Source organism: Dunckerocampus dactyliophorus, chromosome 7 (genome assembly GCF_027744805.1).
Source record: "Dunckerocampus dactyliophorus isolate RoL2022-P2 chromosome 7, RoL_Ddac_1.1, whole genome shotgun sequence".
Taxonomy (NCBI): Eukaryota; Metazoa; Chordata; class Actinopteri; order Syngnathiformes; family Syngnathidae; genus Dunckerocampus; species Dunckerocampus dactyliophorus.
Window position 1 is genome coordinate 8,748,787 of NC_072825.1, and position 20,842 is coordinate 8,769,628.

Here is a 20,842-nt window from a genome sequence, read left to right on the forward strand (position 1 = left end):
GGCTCCAGAGCAGGGAGGCAGGCTGGGGCCGGGTTGAGGGAGGAGGAGGAGCAGGCGGGGCTTAAAGAGACAAGAGGTGGGTGAGGATTGGCTGGGTTTGCTGCAGATTCGGGGCTAAGCACTAGGAGGGGCTATGCATGCATGCTTGCTTGCGGCAGAGCAGGGAGTGGTGGTGGTGATTAGATTGAGCAGCGGGCCTTCAACAGCTGTTAAGCACAGACACACAGATTTTTTTTTTTAAATATAAATGACCAAAGTCTGCAGCTGACAATGACACCCTGCCCCTTCCTATAGCTGTGCAGCTGTGACCACATTGATAATATACTTTATTACCTGTAGTGTCAATCAGCTATAATACATGTAAGGTTAACCTCTCAGACAGGCCTGAGGATTCGTTTTTTATTGGCCCTCGGCGTATTCTAAAAATACAATTCAATTAGAAAACTAACAAAAAAAACAACAGCAAACGTTTCAAAAAGAGCAAAGAGGCGTTATGTCAAGAGAAAAAGTTGATATTTTTGAAATAAGACTAATAATAATACACTGTCATCTACAGTATAACACAGGGCTGACATGCAGGCTGTTTTTCTTTATTAGTATGTACCGTGACTTCTTAGCAGCAACGTGCGCTGAGGTCCATGGATGATGCGGCACTGACTTTTGGCAGGTTTTTAAAAAATGTTAATAAAGATGATAACAACAAAAAGAAGAAAATAATTAACTTTTGTTAATTGTCTTCAAATTGTTTTTCGTCCCATTTATTTTATTTTTTTTGTTAAAGGGGACTTATTATACTCATTTTCAGGCCTTTATATTGAGTTCTGGACTCCTATACAGCAGCTACACACGATAACCCGCACAGAAAGCTATCTAGATCTTCCAGACTCTGCACCTCTTTCTGCAACGTTTTCTGCCTCCCGCCTAAATGGTCTGTGTAATTTACTCCAACCTCGGCCCTCCTCCAGGCACGCCTCCCGTCGAGCCCACTCTGCTTTGACTGGTCACACTCCCAAGCGCTCCCGAGAACTTCCGGACAGCTGCCAAACCCCTTTTGTCCGATTACTTACACAAAATAAACACAGTTAGGACACTGATAAATTGTTACTTACAGCTTGCTCTTCCGACTCTTCAACACAACCAAGCAACGTTGGAAAGGCGTCAGACTTCAGCAACAGTCTGGCAGATAGTCCAGCTTCGTATTGGTCCATGTTCACAAAACAGTCCCGTGTGAAATGCTGTTGACAGATCAGCATATTTTTCTCTTGCTGGCTGGGAATCACCAACTCCAACTACTTCTGCCTGATGCTTGCCTCTTTTGGCACACCCTAACAAACATTTCAGGGGAGCCATCACTTGACGTGTTAACACCGTGAACAGAGTGGAGCAGGGCGGGAGTGCTGGGCATTATTTTTCTCTAAATATAGCTTGGCTTTTTGCAGGAAACACATCTCACTCACCCTTGATATATGATGTTTATATAGCAGTTTTTGGGAACCAGACTGTTTCTGTCTGCAGAACCTCGAGTGTGTGACTGTAAGAATAACAATGCATCAAAATCAACGTTGCTGCCAGTCACTGACCTATATATATATAATTATATCAATAATAATGTTACACTTTTTGACAAAAGCTAACAATGCATGAAAATCAATGTTGCTCCTAAACATTGGTCCATTTTAGGAATTAATAATAATAATAACAGTGATACTCTTTGAAATGTATTTTATGAAAAAAAAACGCTTTTCAATTAAACAAAAACGGTGTATTTATGTAAGCATAATGGCCTTTAAAGGGTTCAAATCCCACAACTAAAATGAAAATTTTACATGTAATGTCAGGCTAAATTTGTTCTAAAACATTGACTTGTTTAAAGTGGGGAAAACATGAACATACGATATTTTTACTGCAGTTTTTGGCAAGCTGCATTTTTTGTTGGTAATGTCAAATGTGTGAGCATTTATAGGACTTCTTAACAGTTATTTTTTGGAACATGCTACTGTGAGTCTGAGTCTGATGATGGTATGCCGTAAACACGTAGTTGCCACGTTTGAGCGCTAGGTAGCGCCAGAAACAACAATGGGGCGTGGTCACAGTGCACTTCCGGTCTTGGCAGACATTTTTGTCGTTTGGAGGGACTGACGGAAAACAGCAACTCTGCACCGTTACGACAAGAAAGATTTTTTTTGCTGTTTCAAACGACTGTCGGTGAGTCAAACCTACATGACAACGATGAAATATTGCTATTACTTCGGATTTTATCAAAGTATAAGAGAGTCCACGCAATGTAAACCGTTATGACTTCTCGGAATGCTGGGTCTTTTGGGGGAAGGAGGAGGAGGAAGGGGACCTTCGGTAGGCTTGGAACGTAAACAAGTGACAATGTCTTCAGTAATTCCGTTTTGACTATTACATGAATGTTAATATGTTTAAACGTATATATGTACACGTTACATTAGACCTTACGGCGCTTTATGTCATTTAATGGTTCCTGTTTGAGGTGGGGGAGTGGTCATGCCAGTGCAGTGCATCGATTAAATTAAAAGGCACAGAAGGCTTCTTATCAAGTTTCGTAATCCTTCTTTAACAGTACTTACAACATTGTCATGATATGTAAAAGTCGTTGGGGTTTTGTTTGTCTTTTACAAGGTGTTGCTTCTGTGTTTAGCCTCAAAAGGAGCAAATATGTTCTACACATGTGGACCCAATGAAGCCATGGTGGTCTCAGGTAAGGCTTATTACTTTTAGCACCCACCTCAGTCCGATTTGACATGGAATCAGGCATGCATGGTCATTACGCAGGTGGTTTGCAGGTGAGGATTTTGGCCACTTGCTGGGGTCGTACTTGAACAAACTCCTCCTAGCAATATCGCCTGATTGCACCAAAATTGAACCCTGCATACAAGATAGACGGGTGATGGTAAATTGCAAAAATCTTGAGTTTTCACCTTTAAGGTTAAAGCGAAGCTTGTAAAAGAACTAAACTTTGTTTACAAACATCACATGGCCATGTCAAGCGACAGCTGTTTTTAATCATCATGTCATGTGACTAGATTGTGAAACAATGGGGCAAAGTTTACCTCATTACTGAATATCACGGTTTCAGATTAACCATAGCAAATATTAGCATTAGGTTAATACCTAAAGCCTCTGTGCAGGCTAGGTATTAGTAGATATATTTACTAATTAGACCAATGGTTCTCAAAACATTTTTACACCAAGTACCACCTAAAAAATGTTTTGCTTAGCAAGTAGCATCATTTTTGCAACGTATCGCTTACCATCACGTTCGAGCTTTCAATATTTCAGCAAAGGAAAATAATTTTGTTTATTTTTTTTAATTAGCAGATTTTAGGCCTGGTGGTGCCATCAAATAGACGAAAAGCAGCCGTTACATTTAATATATAAATACCCACAACACAACAAGTCGATTTATATTTCATTCGCTAATAATACCGTACAAAAATGTCCATTAACTGCTGACTTGAAACAGTTCATGTTAGGAGTCTCTGGAAACACGGTTGGCGGCAGGGAGTTCCACAACCTGGTTGTTCTTGGGATGTAAGAAGAAAGATGACCCTAATTTTAAGTCAATTTTCCGTCATCTTGTGTTAATAAATTTGTACTTGTACAATTATTACCTCCGCCAAGCGCAGCGCGGAGGTTATATTTTTGCCGGCGTTTCTGTTTGTGTTCAAAATAACTTGAAAAGTTCTGAATGAATGAAATTGGGATGAAATTTTCAGGAATTGTCAGAAATGGGATATGGAAGAATTGAGTACATTTTGGGGGTGATCCGGATCATTTGTGCATGTGCCTCCACAAAAAATGGTAAAAAAAAAATACAGGACAAGTTTCTAACAGGTTCTACAAAATATAAAAGACTGATCCAAAAAAATGTAGGAGTATTACTTTGGTGTGAATCACAATATGGGGGAACTATGGCACGTGGTGGAGGTCTGCGCTCTCAGAGTGCTTCTCTAGTGCGTTATTTTCATAAAAGAAAAACCCTGACTACCGCTAGATACAGCCCACAGATACAGATTTGGTGGGGGAAATCCTGTGTGAACACATCATGGAGTAACGAGAGTGATGTATTTTTGCATTAAAGGTTGTTGCGGTAATGAATGTATTTAGTGATACTTCAGTAAATGCCATGTTTACATGCTACCGCCTCTTCTCTTTGGCTTGCAGGCTTCGGCCGCTCTCCTCCACTAATGATCGCTGGAGGACGAGTGTTTGTCTTCCCGTGTATTCAGCAGATCCAGAGGTGATAGCTCTATTTTACGTCTTTGTGTGTTTGTCTGAAAACATGGAGGTAATTGTAGTATAAGACAAGTGTAAATGTGCTGTTTCTGTTATTGCTGGTCCATGTAAGCCCAAGGAAGTGGTTGATAATTGACTTTCCCATCTGTGTCTCTGCCTCATATCCTCTCATCATAGCAGAGCACAATCTTATTACTACATTTGTGTTTCTGTTGTGTGACTACAGTGCAGCCTATACGGTTGGACACAGTCCGCCAGTATTCCACTGGAAATAATTGAAATTGAATTATCTGTTCGAATTGTTGCCATCATAAAACCTTCATTAACCCCTTGCAATATTTTAAGTAACATTTCAACATTCTTCGCTGTCACACAAGTGTAAAAAGAAGTCAACCACTGTATGGTAACGCAAAATAAAACGGAAAGTCACTTTTTGAAGATGCGTGACACGTGGTGTGTACGGCGGTGGAGAGAGGGAGGGTTTCTGAACATTCTTGATTGAAATAAAATATATTTTGATGATGCATGACAATAAATGTATATGGAAGGGGAGCGAGATGCTTTTTAACGTACTAAACTGATGCAAGTGTAAAAAGAAGTTAGTTGCCGTGTAGTCAAAATATTCAATGTTTTATTAACTTTTATTATTGATACTGACTTGTTTGTATATCATTTTATTATATATTATTTCATATAGATGTTGTTGTTTTTGCCATTTTGTACTGAGCAGCCAGTCTCCTGCTTAAGCTGAGATACATTTCAGGGTATATGATTATTGTCACACTTGTCATTTTTTCTTTTTCTGTGAGAGTAACTAAGGTCCTGATCCACGTTTCTTGTTTTATTGTTGTTATAGAATCACTCTGAACACACTGACTCTAAATGTGAAGAGTGACAAAGTCTACACCCGGCACGGTGTCCCCATCTCTGTCACCGGCATTGCTCAGGTAACATTTTGTGGGCAGGATGGGCGTTTTAAACAGATCAAAATGCCATTTAAAAAAAGGTTGAATTTAATCTGCATGAATGTGAGTAGGGACACCGCAGGGTCAGTAGGAGAGTGCACGCTTTAAATCTTTTGTTAACGTGACCTTGCCTCTCACCAATCACAGCCCAGAGGGGGCGGGTCTTCAGTGTCAACACTGTCAACAATGGCAGCAGAGATCCTATTGCAGACTCCCAGCTGTTTATCACATACACGCACACACACACTGGACACACCCTAATGAGGTCCAGTACCAGAGATTCTATTCATAAAAATGCTCAGATATGATTGACACTATCAGAGAGGTATTCATTTACCATTTTTATATATTATTGTGGTTCTAGTTTACGGTGGTGTACTATTGCATTGGATATTAGAAGTGTTATTTTTTTTCAGTTGTCATGACCAAATTGCAAACAATAGCAGAGAACTTCCCCAATGACTTCCCACACCAAATATCTAAGAGCCACTTGTCTTGACATTGAATTGTGGTCATCTTTTAATAACGATAACATTGATCTCAGTGCTGTTTCATCCTACTACACTCTGTCAGGTGAAGATCCAGGGCCAGAACAAGGAGATGCTGGCCACCGCCTGCCAGATGTTCATGGGAAAGTCAGAGGCTGAGATTGCCCAAATCGCTCTGGAGACCCTGGAGGGCCACCAGAGGGCTATCATCGCCCACTTGACTGTGGAGGTGATGTACTGTTGTGATGCTGAGACTAAAGGAGAATCACTCGCTGCCCAATTTAAGTGACTTTATGTGTGTGTTTTATTTCTCACCTCTCACAGGAGATCTACCAGGACCGCAAGAAGTTCTCCGAGCAGGTCTTCAAGGTGGCCTCCTCTGACCTGGTCAACATGGGGATTGGAGTGGTCAGCTACACCCTCAAAGACGTCCATGATGACCAGGTAATGCACATAAAGGGGTTTCCCATTCCCGGGCCTCAAAAGCTCTTGGGAAGTAAAGGAAGCATGTAATACAGTCTCATGATTGCACATCATTGTGGTGTTCTGCTTTTTTGGAGTACAGTGGAAAGTACAAAGTCAAAACACCCCAAAAACCAAACAGTTAGGTGTGCTGAGAAAAATGTGTCTCAAGATTCAACAAAGCTATCATGGTGAGACTTCAGCTCAGTGAGCATCTCAGGAGTGGGAGGGGTGGGGATGTTCGTACATTGTAGCTTGGAGTTTTTCTAGAGAGATTATTACGTCGCTGTTTGACGTGTGTGGTAAAAGGTAGTGCGCTAGCATGAATTAACTTGAGACAAATGTGCACATTAGCACTCAATAAGTCATCAAAACTTACCTTTATGCATTCCCACATAGTATCAGCATTTGACACCAAATATGAAGTGAAAGAAAAAAATACAGTAGTAGTCTGTCTGTGCGGCGAGAGAAAGTTAGCACACGCACAATGGACATGTGTCAAGTAAGACGGATGTAACAGAGAATCCGGACACTTTTCAAAATAAAACATCATGGAAATTATTTTTTCTTTCTGTGCGGCCCGGGGGTTGGGGATCACTGACTTAAAACATTGCCTGTACTGGTATTAAAGGTTTTATGATGGTGACAGTTTGACTCTGCAAAAGATAATTCCCTTTTTGCATGATTTCCTTTGGGATATAAGATAATAAATTAAATGAATACCTATATTTATAACAATTTAAAATAAAAATGGGTGATAATAATTAATGTGATAATAAACATAATAATAAGCACACTCTGTGCTCAAAATCATGCCAGTTTTGCAAGCTATGATTTGCCTCAACATTCAGCTCTCTGAAGTGGGACACGTCTGAAGTCACAATAAATGTCTGAGGCGAGGACACCGGACTCTACCTGCATTTTTTCCTTTCATGAACCTTTTAGTAACTGTGACGTCTTTTACCACTAATACACTTAAGTGGCCTTTATTGACTGAGTGTTTGCAACCCCCCCTCTTCTTTTCTATTCCATCCCCGGACTGCTCTGTACATTAGTGATAAATTAGAGCTAAGTGCTACTATGGCAACCGTGTCCTGTAAGTCTGATGTGCATCTTTTGCACATCACAGTGCACATCTACAACCACAATAATACACATCGTTACACCTCAATCAAAACATCTTATTTGTGCTTCTTTGTCTGGCGAGTGAGTGCACGTTTAATCATGCTTCATGGTCACTGTCTTCTAGGACTACCTCCACTCACTAGGTAAGGCCAGGACAGCCCAGGTGCAGAAGGATGCCAGGATTGGAGAGGCTCAGTACAAGCGGGATGCTGTCATTAGGGTAAAAATGGCGTCTTTAGTTCATTTTCACATGTAAATCTTGTGAGGAGCTCTCACTGTTTGATTTCACCATGCAGGAGGCCCAAGCCATGCAGGAGAAAGTGTCCGCTCAGTACAAGAACGAGATTGAGATGGCCAAATCCCAGAGGGATTACGAGTTGAAGAAGTCCGCTTATGATGTTGAGGTCAACACCAAGAAGGCTGAGTCAGAAATGGCCTATCAGCTTCAGGTACTAATGCCGTCCTCTTGATCTGCTCATGTTCCTGGGGGACCATCTCTGAGTCTTACTCTAAATGCTCTTCACAGGTGGCCAAGACCAAGCAGCGCATTGAGGAGGAGAAGATGCAAGTTCAGGTGGTGGAGCGCTCCCAGCAGATCATGCTGCAGGAGCAGGAGATCGTCCGCAAGGAGAAGGAGCTGGAGGCCAAAGTCAAGAAGCCTGCTGAGGCCGAGAAGTATCGTCTGGAGAGGCTGGCTGAAGCTCAGCGGTAAGAACATTTGAACTATTGATGTTGGAGATAGCAAATTAGTCAAAAATTGGAAATGGGAATGGTCCAAGACGTGGTGTGTGAACGCTGAGGGATGATGAGCTGAGTTGTCTACAGAAAAACTGACATCACAAGTTGGCAACTTACAGTATCAGTGCAAAAAACTACTTTGAATTCAGACGTGTCCAACCTCTGAATAGGTCAAGTGCTTTGAGTGTTCCAACTCACCCACTCGAGGCAAACTCTTGGAGCATTCCAAAGGTGGAACTGTCAAACTTCAGACCAGGAAACTTGCACTGGAGTGCTGCTTGAATGCAAAGTCAGACAAACCAGTACTAGCTTATTGCGGAGTTCAGCCTCTGTAGCCTTGATTATGCTCCCGTGCCGAGACCCCAGTGTACACTTTGCCGTCTCGCTCCTCCATCAATCATTTTGTATTGATGTAGAAATAAAAGGACATTAAAAACCCCTGCTAAAGTAAAGCAAAAAGGCACAATGTTAAGAGGAAAATGAATTAATTGATTCATGGTTGACTACGGCCTATTAGTCAAAAATATGCATATTTAAGCAAATTTGATGTATTCTTGGCCTGAGTAAAGCATTGAAGCATAACAATTGTTGAATGAAGGAAAACACAAGGCCTGGGGACACGTACAGTACTATACCGTGCAGGAAATTATTGTTCAGTATCCTCGGCACTGATTGGCTCACCTTCATGCAGCATCCACTCCTACATTGTTATTACACAGCGGAAAGTATCTTTGCTCTTGTGAGTGAGTGATTTCTGAGAACGTTTATGTCAACTCCACAATGGCTTCTAAACGTGCTGCTTTTTCTACTGTCTTGCTTATTTCTAATTTTTGTCATATTTTCTGTTACAATACACTACAGTACTACCGTATGTTTACTATATTTGGTTATAAGAGTGTAAAGGTGATTATGGAGTTTTATTCCATGTAAAAAATTTAGGTTTTAAACAGGTTTTTCTATGCTCTACGGACAAAAATATTCAATTTCTTAACATTGATTCATAAATCACGTTCGGGTCTGGAAGCAATTACCAGCGATAAACGAGGGATTGCATACATATACACGTATATTTACACACAAAATCTTTGCAGATTAAACCCATTGAAATGAATGATGGCAGCCAGACTAAACTTTGAAGAAAGGAAATTCATTCCGAAAAAGCGGGAATGCACGCAAAATACCAAGTGAATTGTTTTGTGATGTGTGCAATTCCATTGCTTCACGTTGTGAGCCTACTCAAAAATTGTTCAAGTTTGGCCGGTGTGCCAAACTTGAACATCTTTGACATCTTTGCATTTTGGCCATAATCTCATCTTTAAATCTTAGTAAGTGCTTTAGGCCATGCCATGGCATCATTTCCACATTTCTGTGCCTTCAATCAGATCATGTCCAATAAATGTAGTACATTTTAGTTGTTCCTCTTGATAATAGTTTCATATTCATAACGGTTAGCCTCGTTTGAATCCCAATCCGTAACAGTTTGTAAACGAATGTTCTGTCTTTCCTGGCAGCCTGCAGCTCATCATGGAGGCTGAAGCTGAGGCCGAGTCCATCAGAGTGAGTCTTTTGCTCTTTTTTACCTTCTTAACCTCCAACAGCGCTTCACCTTTAACTTATGCACACTTCACTTTGCTTGTGTAGATGAAGGGCGAGGCTGAGGCGTTCGCCCTGGAGGCAAAGGGCCGTGCTGAGGCGGAGCAGATGGCCAAGAAGGCGGATGCCTTCAAGCAGTACGGAGACGGAGCCATGGTGGACATGCTCCTGGAGAAACTACCACTGGTCTGTCGCGTGGGATGAACATCCTTGCAGTCTTTTTTTGTGGCGCTAACGTCACGCGTCCTCTCTTTGTGGGATCTTAGATGGCAGAGGAGATCAGCAAGCCTCTGTCATCAGCCCAGAAGGTCACCATGGTGTCCAGCGGCGGCTCGGATGTGGGAGCTGCCAAGTTGGCCAGCGAGGTCCTGGAGATCATGACCCGGGTGCCCTCAGCTGTGGAGAAACTCACTGGAGTGGACATCTCCCAGGTATCCATCCATGTGCATAGACTCCATATCAGCCCATGTTGACATCTTTGTTTCTTGCAGGTTACAGGACAGTCCCTGCGTGTGCACTAAGACGACGTGGAGCATCACGCCGCCTCCCCTCTCCGTGCCTCAGTAACCACTCTGGTGACTCTTATGCCATCAAAGCGCATGCAGGTGTGCCTCTACCGTGTCTCTGTCGTCTCTTCCGCCGCTGTTTCATGTCTCTTGATAAGTGCTGGTGTTTTAGCTACGTTTTTTTTTTGTCCATAGAAGATCTGTTTAGCTGGAAATGGTTTAGTGTCTGCATTGTTGCGCCTGAAACATTTGTCTGTGCCTTTTCATCAGCAATGTGTGTGTTGGCATCTGCTCCATGCCCACCAGTAGCCTCTTAAAATAGATCCAAAGGTTATCTTATGCACCACACATTAACTTAGCGCCAAACCTATTCAAAGAGAGTATTACTACCACACTGGGAAAAAAGCATGACAAAGTTTGAAAATTACACAAAAGTCAGAATTATACAAGAAAAAAAGTGGTAATATTACCAGAATAGTGTCACAATTGTACACGGGGAAAAGGTTGTAATGTTACAAGAACAAAAGGCATAATATTACAATCGTCATAATTACGAGAAGAGAAAAAAGACAATTGTTACGTTTATGGGGGGGTGAATATTGCAAGACAGATGCCATTCTTTAACAAGTACACTTAATAGAAGAATCCACTTTGATGAAAAAATGCTCAAGTATTGGAATAAACTCAATTACCAGAATAATGTGATCCTTTTCGCCGTAATATAGTCCTAATATTATCAGAATAGAATTATGAGAATATCATAACTAAAATTGCCAAAAGTCGCAAAGTGATGGGAAAACTGCAAGAATATTCTGCATAATATTCCAAGAATAATGGTCAATTTTTTTTTTTTTAATTACCTGGGTATTTGGAGACTAAATTCCCCAGTTCTGCCTCCCGAAAATAATAATTGTTATAATATTGCAAGATTTAAGGGGCAATTTTGTGTGAAAAAAACAGTATTATTAAAAAAAAAAAGGGAGGACGCATATTTAGAGAAACATCTGTCCCGACTACTGCATTAATTTTGAGCATTTACTTATTAAAATTTTGAGATTTTAGTCTTGTAATACAACTATTTTTTAGTGTAAAATCACAACCTTATTCTCGGAGGTGTTACTTTTTTGTCGTTTGTTTTTTCAAAGTGGCTGCAATAGTAATAATGATCTGGGTTTTTGTCTGGTGTCTGTGATTGTTAAAGGAAGTGGGATTTGTGGTTGCCAGCAAGAGACACGGTGGGTGTGTTTTGGGGACGGGAGTGGGAGGTCTTACACAGTTAAAGCAAAGGAAGTGTTGCTGGACGTCACCATTGCTAACTACAGATTGAACTGTCGTGTATGTTTGTTAGCTTTGACTTATTCTTCACGTTTGTAACGACGCTGACTAACATTGAGGTCCTGTTACATAGTTAGGAACTCGTAAAGTGGCATGTCTGTCTTTTTTTGGTTTGTTGTAATTTAAAAAAAAAAAAAGTTTATATGCTTTACTAACAAATCAGAGCTGTAATGCATCTCGTTACCGTGAAGTGCCTGGTCAAGATGAACTCCTAAAAAGCAAACAATGTCAGACCTCTTGTGTTCATCTTGTCGGGGAATATATCACCTTCTATCCAAGTGGTATAAGCCATAACGCTACCATGTTATTTGGAATTTAACCCTTTAACTAATCCTATGTTTGTCACGTAAGAAGGACTGCTGCATGTCTAGCCGCAATAGTTAGTATGAAATGGTCAGCATTTATCTATTAATAAAGTATGCTGTATAATTAGTGATGACGGCTATTGTTTTTTTTTTTATTCGAAAAGTCTTACCTTTATTGAAACATCTACAAAAATAAACAGCACAATGGATGGTTGCGGCATCAAGGTAGCAAGCGTGTCTACAGAAGATACGGAAGACTCTCACAAGAGAGTTTTCCATATATTAGTACAGGAAAATACAGATCTGTATTCAAAATATGTACAAACTATTCATGTAACAACAGACAAAGCATGTACAGTATCTATAAAAACTGTTTAGTTGTACTACAGTGTATCAAAAAACATGGACTCAAATGGCACCGCAACCATTTGTGATCAGTAAACGACTATCCATTGATCATGTGGAGGAGTGATTCTCAACTGGTGGGTCACGACCCCAAGGTGGTTGGCAGAGCAGTTTTCAGTGGGATCGTGACATCGTGGGCTCTCTTGACTTTCTACGTCAAATTCAAACTGCATTTTTCTGTCTTTTCATTAAAGGGACAGTTTGCAACTGGCTCAAAATGACACCACCAGCACTTAGCAAAGGCCCTGTGCGTGTGTGTGTGTGTGTGTGTGTGTGTGTGTGTGTGTGTGAGAGATGGTTACCTGGGGTGCAGCTTACATGCTTGGAGCAGGAAGAATGCAGGATATACCTGTACTGTAATGCTTGCAACACGTTTAAAAGTTAGCGCCCTCTAGGCAACCACGTAATCGTTGCAAACAGTCTTTCTACATTTCAAATTTCAATAAGTAAATGTCATGGATTAAATAAGATGTTTGAGAAGTTTACGTTCAAAAATGTCGGCAATTGGATGGGTGATGGTGGGTCCCGCAGCCAAACCAGTTGAGAACCACTGATGTAGAGGACTGAGTAACAGTGCTGTACAATGCGTAGACGATAACGTAGACTTTCGGCAGTCAAAGAGCACTCAGGGCAGATCCTCGGGTGTCGGCCATTTTAAAATATTTTACATCCAACAATGTCCTTCCAGTCGTCCATTCGTTGCTCTTCAGTCCACATAAGCAGGAATCATAGCAACAGCTCATCAGTCACATGTGTGATGGAGTTAAAGTGCAGGAGGTTGTGGAATTGTTTCCTTGTCCAAACTGGAAGTGACATTTCTGCTTGAAGGGGAGGGAGGGTCATGTCACATCGTCATCACATTTTCCCTTCAAAAATGCTGTTGGGGGCTGCAAGTGTACTGTAGTTTGTCTGGTCTGCATTTAGTCACATAGTCCCATTTGAGTACAAAGTGGAGAAGTGGTTCTACACGCCTCACCGTATCCTGTTCAGGGCTGCCAGACTTGGGGCGTGACGTGGACTAAACCCAGGAGGACTAATTGGCCAGGAATTCAGCCCAAGTCAGCTATGTGAACCACTACAACACCAATGGACCTCATCTTCCCACATTCATCTGCTTTATATTCCACTTATCCTGTTTCTGACTTTGGGGACAGAGGTGGGGGTACACTGGACCGATTGCTACTAGCCAGGGGAGGGCTGTGTAGAAGGCAGCTACATAAACCGCTACATTCGCCAATGGCCCTCATCTCCCAACATCTGTCAATCCACTTCTCTTGTTCAGAGTGGCAGGGGGGTCCGACTACACCCAGGACTGATTGGAATTGAGCCCGAGGCAGCCATGTGAACCATTACACCATCAATGGATCTCATTCCCCAACATCAGTTTCTATAGTGCCAAGTCTGTTCCTGACTTTGGGCGACAGGTGGGCGTCACACTGGACTGATTTGCCAGGAACAGAACGCAGGCAGCGACGTAAACCACGACACCGCCCGCCCAACAGCCCTCATCTCATCTTGTTCAGGGTTGCAGGGGGAGTCCATTCCAGCTGACTTACATAAAAAGGTGGAGGTCATCCTGGACGGGCTGCCCAGGAATTGAACTCAAGGCAGCTATGTGAACCACTACAACACCAACAGGTTTCATCCCCTAACATCTATTTTCAACGTGGCAAGGGGAGCTGAAGCTTACCCCAGCTGACTTTGGACAAGAGGCTAGGACCAGCTGCGTGAAAGACAACTATGTGAACCACTACATTGCGTTTTTCTTGACCTCTTTCTTATCCAGTTCAGGATTGGGGGGGGGGGGGGGGCTATCCTGAAGGGTTAAACTTTGATCAGCTGTCGATCACAGGATGACTTATTGGGGCATGGAGTTGTGCTATGTGAACCACTACACCTAAAAATGAGAAGATACTTCCTGTTACCTCATTTCCTGTGTGTCCCCTTCTGAAAAAAAGTCCCAAGAAGAAGAAAAGGCTCCTAATGCAGAATGCACCCACCACCCACCACATTACACTAAATCATGTAGCTCAGCCTCAGCTCTACACTTGTCAAGCTCGGTTACTGCGGTTCCCTGGGGGTCTGGTGTGGGAGTAAACTGAACCAGCAGCCCTTCCAGCAGCCCCCTCCACCCAAAAATAACAAAATCTGTTGTTTTTTTTTAAACGCCACCAGTGGACTCCGCCAATGCGTCTTACACCATGTTCATGGCATCCTCTGTGAGGAAGGAGTGGATGTACCCAAAGGATGGGCGGAGCTTGCAGTCTCTGTTCCAGCAGCTCAACATGAGTTCATGGAGACCCTGAGGGCACACGGCAGGCTTGCCCAGATACACCTGGATGGGAGGACACACAATTGGAGGAAGATGAGGCTATCTACAGTAGTTTGAAAAAGGTCCTGCGTGGACGTCGTACCTGTCTGCCCTGGTCTCTGAAGAACTCGCCAGCATTGTCGATGACTTGTTCGTCAGTCAGGTTGGAGTAAGGCTGCTCCTGACAGACGCTCAGCATCTCCCACAGGGTGACTCCGAACGCCCACACATCGCTGGCGGTGGTGAACTTACCCTGTGAACACACGGCATATCTTTCACCGTTGTCAATATAGCAGCTTATTCATGTGGCGCGAGGCATAGCAGCATATCATGCACCCCCCCCCCTTAGGACTGTATTATTCAGTCAGATGTAGATCATATGATGCTATCAAAGTGTCTTGAGTTATCATATCTTTTGAATATGTGGAGAATATTGGTTCTTTTCTCACCATGAGGATGCACTCCCAGGCCATCCAGCGGATGGGCAGCACAGCTCGGCCTTGGATCCTGTAGTAGTCTCCCGCATACAGATTCCTGCTCATACCGAAATCGGCAATCTTGATGTGGCGCTCACCGCTCGGGTCGCCTCCACTCTCTCCCCTCTCGCCGCCCACGAGGCAGTTGCGTGTGGCCAGATCGCGGTGCACAAAGTTGAGCGAGGAGAGAAACTTCATGCCGGAGGCGATCTGGCTGGCCATGGAGATAAGAGCCGGGTAGCTGGCAACAAAGACGTCGGGTAAGAATAAAAGTGACACCCTACTGCACTGTTTATTGTCAAACCCTTCTGATACCTGATGGTCGGAGTGTTGTGTGAAGGCCCGGTCTTGTCCAGCAGCACTCGGTGGGAGAGATACTGGTTGAGGTCTCCGCACTCCATGTACTCTGTGACCATACACAGGGGGTCGCTGCTCACACACACCCCCAGCAGACGGATGATGTTGGGGTCTTTCAGGCGTGAGAGGATCTTCACCTCCTTCAGGAAGTCGTTCCTGAAGAATTTACATAAACTATAAATAAAAACTACAATTTCAATACAATTTAAAGAGGTGAGACTGGAAGAGGAAGCTCATCTTACTTGTTCTTGTCATTAGCATGAAAAAGCAACATTTTGACTTAAAAAAAATTACATAACTTTTTAGATGGTCATCAAAATGTAATAAGAGCATCCTTGGAAAAATACATATAACAACAGAAAAGGTCCATGCTGATATAACAAGCTATGAACAATAAGGTGATTGCGAACAAGCAAATCAAAGACTACAATCTGCACTTACCACCGAGTTACCACTAGAGAGCACTGTAGAGACGTGATCTCTATGGCTGTCAAAGTCAAACGCTGAGGGAATTTTCTTTAACGGCACTTTTTTTTAAGGGTGCAATTAGCATAACGTGTGCATGTCCTGTTTGACCCTCAGCCCACACCGTAGTTTTGGGAAACGCAGAGGTGGATGTGGCACCACAAACGGGAACAAATAAAGACAACGAAGCCAGAGAAAAGGGTACTTTATTTCTAGTTATTTGTATTACTGTAGTTTAGTTGTCACGGAGTACACCGCAAGTAAAAAGCATGTATGTTGCAGTGCTTTTAATGTGTAGAGTTTCTGACTCGTTTCTGACTTTTTTATTCCCCTCATTGATCCACAAGAACTACACATGCAAGCATCCCTAAATAGCCACAATATCCTGATAATAATCTCTCACTGGTACGAAGACTATCAGTGAAACGTTTGGAGACATGCTCTTGCGCTATTGAATGATTGGTACTGTACGTTGATAGCATCCTTTTATGGCGAAGATGTACACGGTGAGTGAGAGACCTACCTGGCATTTTTGGAAGCGTCAGGCCGCAGTATCTTGACAGCCACCAGCAGAGGGCGACCTTTCCTCACGTTGAAGGGGAACTCCAGGTTGGGGAGGTCTTGAGGGTTTTCTATTTCACACAGGTGCACCTTCCACCACAACAAGAGCAACACTGTTTAACAATTTCACACCTGCATGCACATACTTTCTTTTCACTGCACAGTGTCCCACCTCGCCAAACTGTCCCTCCCCGAGTTTCTCCTTGAAGATCAGACACTGTCTGGGAAGCTCTGGTAAGGGGGCAGCATCCGGCCCACCAGGGCTGGACGAGGCCAGGGCGGGCACGGCATAGGTGTTGTTGCCGCTGACGCCCTGCAGGCTCACAATGTCGGCCTCGGCGTAGTGCGGCACACTGGGGGGCAGCGGGGGGGACACGGGCGGGGACAGAGCAGGGTATGGCGGCGACCCGGGGTAGGGAGGAGGCTCGTCCTGCGACAGGGGGAAACTCTTCTCCAGGTCCAAATCCAGTCCACAGGCTGGACACAAGACGTGAGGGTTCACTTGTTACACAGAGAAAACTACTGCTGGGTACAAATTGGAGGGAAAAGTCATACAACAGAAACATGAAAATACTCCTCTATACCATATTCCCTCATATAGTGGTGTGTTTTTTCATTTACTGAACTGCAAAACAAGAATATTATTTCTTTATTACAGCAGGTACTTGCAAAGCTAAATATTTTTGAAGTGGTAATTACAATATTCAACAATATTCAAGGTGATTAGCAGTAAGCAAATAAGAGTATATATAAGAGTTTCATGTTTTTAATTTAAGTACTGCAATAAATGTGCTTTTCAAAGATATTGTAATTTCTTGAGATGCGCCTGTGTTATGTATTTTTGTAATTATTACAAAAATAAACCTGTACAAATAAAGGCATCCCTCTAACAATGAACACCTTACAGATGCCTGGTATTCTCTGTGGTTGAGTAAACAGACACCCCCGGCCACTATGAGGGAAATACAGTGCAGTATTTAAATAGCCCAGAAGAAGATGAAACTCATGACGTTGCGTCTCGTAACTAATAAAAGGACAGCATGGGTTTCTTTCATTGAGTGACAGATAGAGCTTCCAGAGTCCAAAGGAGGAGGCTAGAAAAGGTATCTGGTTCTCAGAGAGCGTGAGAATATTAGCACAAAGGGTGAAATGAGGGACTTGTGTTAGGTCTTACAGGAAAGAGGCATGCACCACAAGATGAAGAACCAACCCTGACAGGCAGCTATGTCAGCAAGGGGGGGCTTCTTTAGCTGCATTTGCCCAGACTCAGGTCTCTTACCATGGGGCACATTGAGGTTCTTTTCCTCAGTCTGACAGGTGCTGGGCCCGGAGCCTTTCCTGTGATCTGACAGGAGCAGGTGATAGGCCGGGTTGTTTAACAGCAAGGCTGAGAGACCACAACATACACACACACACACACACACACACACAGGACGAGGTGGGGCACCGCGATACGACATCAAGTGGACACACAACAACACAAAATAAGGTACTGTTAGCATGTCAATCAATCAATAAAGGGGGAGGATGGGATGCAGTGGCACGGCAAGGACAAGCCAGTCATGTTAAAAGAAAACCAAAAGTGGATGAAATGGTGTTACTTCAATCAACGGCCTCACAGAAGACGGCATGCTAGTCTCGTGCGGTGCGATACGACTACACGCATGCTCTGGCTTTCATCATCCTCTTCTTTCCCCCTTCAACAAAAGCTCCTTTGTGGCCTTCAGAGCAGTACATCTTCACACAGGCAATCCTCCATGTGGATCTAGCTTTGCTAAAAGAATACGCAATACACCTCTGGCACAAAAGTATTGGGACATTCCTCTTCATCAACTCGGTAGATCGAGGTTGACATTTTAGACAGTTCTATGCTTCCCAGTTGGGAACAGTACAGGGAAGAAGGCCCTCTTCTCTTCCCAGTGCACAAAGCAAGATCCATAAAGGCGTATTTGGACGAGCATGGTGTGGAAGAAGTTCAAACATTTGGAAAAAGTGGTGTTTTAGGCCAGTGCGGTCCACGGAGGACCCCCAATAAGAGTGTGGAAGGTTTTCTGCCCCCCCCCATGCTCCAAAAAGGAGTGATTTTTCCAACATGAGTGACCTCTGACCTAAAAAAGCTCCCAAAAATGTCATTTTGCATCTAGAGTCAAAATGGCGGAAAACGGTCCCCTCTGAAAAGTGTGCTTTAAGGCCATCTTAGGGGCTGGATGGGATTTTGCAAAACAAAAATGGCAGAAAATCTCTCTTTAAAACTGGTGTTTGAGGTCATTTGTAGGTTCAGGCAAGATCCTTCATGAGGGTTTGGGAGGTTTTCCCACAGACTTTCTAGACCAAAAAGGGGCCAAGGCAAAGACTTGAAAAATTCTGAAATTTTGCAGCAACAGGATAAAACGGTGGAAAAAAGACCCGCTAATGAGGGTTTGCAGACCACCTGGCCCATAGATGGGGCTGAGAAGCAACCTAAATAAATAAATAAATAAGATAAAAATGTAAAAAAGGTTAAAACGGTGGAAAAAGCGACCCTTTGAAAAACTGACATTTTAGTCCATTTATAGTCCAACTGGGACTATGATGGTTTGGCATCCCTAATGAGGGTTTGGGATGTTTTCTGCTGGCCCAAAACAGGGGCCACGGCAACTTCCTGAAAAAAAACCAACACAACAGAAACCTGACAAAAAGACCAAAAATAGAGCTCTTTGAAAAGTGCTGTTTCGGGCCGTTTTTCTTCAACGTCCACTTCCTGTAGGTGGAATGGCCAGGTGTCCCAACACTTTTGTCCATGCATTAAATGAGCCACATATCATTTCTGCTGGCAAAGAGCGCTTAAGCTCTGAAATGGAGAAATGTAAAGCCTTGGTGTGTGTGTGTGTGTGTGTGTGTGTGTGTGTGTGCGTGTGTGTGCGTGTGTGTGCGTGTGTGTGTGTGTGTGTGTGTGTGTGTGTGTGTGTGTGTGTGTGTGTGTGCGTGCTTCAATAGTAAACAACCTCCATCAGCATGTATGTAGCACGTTGCGTTCAAGTGCCTCTCAGCAGGACATGCTGTAAATCGCTGCATGGAAGCGTGTGTTCACCCACCCGTGCTGTCACGGTGGTCCCGTGGGCGGAGCAAGGCGCTGGGCTCCTGGTACTCGCACTCGCCCTCCCGCTCGGGGTCATCTGGGAAGGTGTGTATGCGCTGGTAGCGGCTGGAGTAGCTGTGCGTGTTGTTGATGACCACGTTGTCCGAGGGGACGGACAGGTGGACGCGCAGCTCGTCACTTGAGAGGCTGTTCTGGGCCTGCCGTTTGCGACACGAGCATGGGTACATAAACATACACGGAGTTCAACATGTGGGGTTGTTTCCCCCCCCCCAATACTTCGTGCAGGTGTACTTAATAAAGTGTCCAGTGATATCAACACTGTATCACATTAGCGGTCCTCACCTTCCCCAGCAGCTTTTTCCAGTACTGCCTCCACAGGATGACGGCAATGACAGCCAGCAGCAGCAGGATGATGCCCACCAGGCAGCCAATCAGAATGGCTGTGTTGCTGCTGTCGTCCTTGGCCACCGGAAGCCCCGCCTTTGGAGACACGGCGGCAAACTCCGAGCCTGGCAGAGGAGGAGAGGTTGACCTCAACTGACATACTCGCATTTTTTCCCCAGACCTGTTGTGATGATTGTTGTTTCGTTCGCCAGTGTGGATCTATGCTGAAAGTTATTACTGTCTTATCTTACACACATACTGTACATGCACACACACACACACACACACACACACACACACACACACACACACACACACACACTGAGGTCACTCCTGCATAGTTTCATCACCTAACATATCTGGGGCCTCTGTAGGGGCCGCTGTTCGTAGAAAAGAATGTGAAAAGTGCATGGCTCCTCAACAACGACACAATGAGGTTGTTTGATCATCTTGCAAGGACAAACGCGGCATGCAGGTATGTACCAACACACAATGTGTAGATGGGACACACACACACAAAACACACACACAAAGTCTCGAGTCTGTCAGCACCAACAGACCCCCAACAAAAAAAGACCACATGCCACAGAAAGAACTTCCAGTTGTGTTTTCAAGTGTCCAAAAAGCCCTGCAGAACATGCACTTGGTGCCACCACAGCCATGTTGTTATTCTCCATGAACATATTGTGTGTTAGTGTTCTGGCTGTATACAGTGGAACACCTAAAGTTGAATTAAAGGTTATCCCAAACAGGATTTCTCTTCTTTAAACACATACTGGGGAGGTGTTCCCCACATGTACTGTATGCAAATACTTGTAGGTTCCATGATGTTGTCTGTCACAAGGGACTTGAGGGATTTCATTTCATCGGGTAGTTTCATCAACGTGGTGTGCAGCTGCGACTTCATGCGAGGAGTAGGGATGCTGCGGCTTTGTGTTGCCTTGTGACAGATTTGGGTCTGATTTGTGTCATGCTTGATATCATTTTCATTTGAAAAATAATGCTTTTTATGCGAGTTAGAGGT

General features: G+C 43.6%; 2 protein-coding genes across 6 annotated transcripts in view; one reads left to right on the forward strand and one right to left on the reverse strand.

Moving 5' to 3' along the window:
- Window positions 1–2,097: 2,097 nt before the first annotated feature.
- Window positions 2,098–11,911, forward strand: flot1b (flotillin 1b). Of its 2 annotated transcripts, none has more exons than XM_054781133.1 (13): window positions 2,098–2,205; window positions 2,666–2,725; window positions 4,192–4,267; window positions 5,120–5,210; window positions 5,802–5,945; window positions 6,041–6,160; window positions 7,428–7,523; window positions 7,600–7,752; window positions 7,830–8,011; window positions 9,553–9,598; window positions 9,683–9,820; window positions 9,901–10,065; window positions 10,126–11,911. In XM_054781133.1, the coding sequence occupies exons 2-13, from the start codon at window positions 2,683–2,685 to the stop codon at window positions 10,153–10,155; spliced, it is 1,284 nt and encodes a 427-aa protein (XP_054637108.1). In that variant the 5' UTR covers window positions 2,098–2,205; window positions 2,666–2,682; the 3' UTR covers window positions 10,156–11,911. The 2 variants fall into 2 exon arrangements, with proteins under 2 accessions (XP_054637108.1, XP_054637109.1); XM_054781134.1 differs by having other exon boundaries at window positions 2,118–2,205; window positions 2,647–2,725.
- A 3-nt stretch (window positions 11,912–11,914) lies between these two features.
- ddr1 (discoidin domain receptor tyrosine kinase 1) overlaps window positions 11,915–20,842 on the reverse strand; it is a 54,588-nt gene continuing 45,660 nt past the window's right edge. For 2 of the 4 annotated variants that reach the window (XM_054781128.1, XM_054781131.1), the window contains 9 exons: window positions 19,777–19,943; window positions 19,430–19,631; window positions 17,635–17,742; window positions 16,528–16,832; window positions 16,318–16,445; window positions 15,288–15,485; window positions 14,946–15,213; window positions 14,600–14,749; window positions 11,915–14,520 (listed from right to left, as the gene is read on the reverse strand). In XM_054781128.1, coding sequence (XP_054637103.1) covers window positions 14,380–14,520; window positions 14,600–14,749; window positions 14,946–15,213; window positions 15,288–15,485; window positions 16,318–16,445; window positions 16,528–16,832; window positions 17,635–17,742; window positions 19,430–19,631; window positions 19,777–19,943 — 1,667 coding nt within the window. In that variant the 3' untranslated portion in view covers window positions 11,915–14,379. The remainder of the gene's footprint in view (window positions 14,521–14,599; window positions 14,750–14,945; window positions 15,214–15,287; window positions 15,486–16,317; window positions 16,446–16,527; window positions 16,833–17,634; window positions 17,743–19,429; window positions 19,632–19,776; window positions 19,944–20,842) is intronic. The other 2 variants (XM_054781130.1, XM_054781132.1) reach the window with 2 other exon arrangements.

Coding starts and splice junctions, on each gene's coding strand:
- flot1b (XM_054781133.1), top strand. CDS start 2,683: ATGTTCTACACATGTGGACCCAATGAAGCCATGGTGGTCTCAG. Junction 2,726..4,191: donor TGAAGCCATGGTGGTCTCAG/GTAAGGCTTATT, acceptor TTTGGCTTGCAG/GCTTCGGCCGCTCTCCTCCA. Junction 7,753..7,829: donor AAATGGCCTATCAGCTTCAG/GTACTAATGCCG, acceptor TGCTCTTCACAG/GTGGCCAAGACCAAGCAGCG.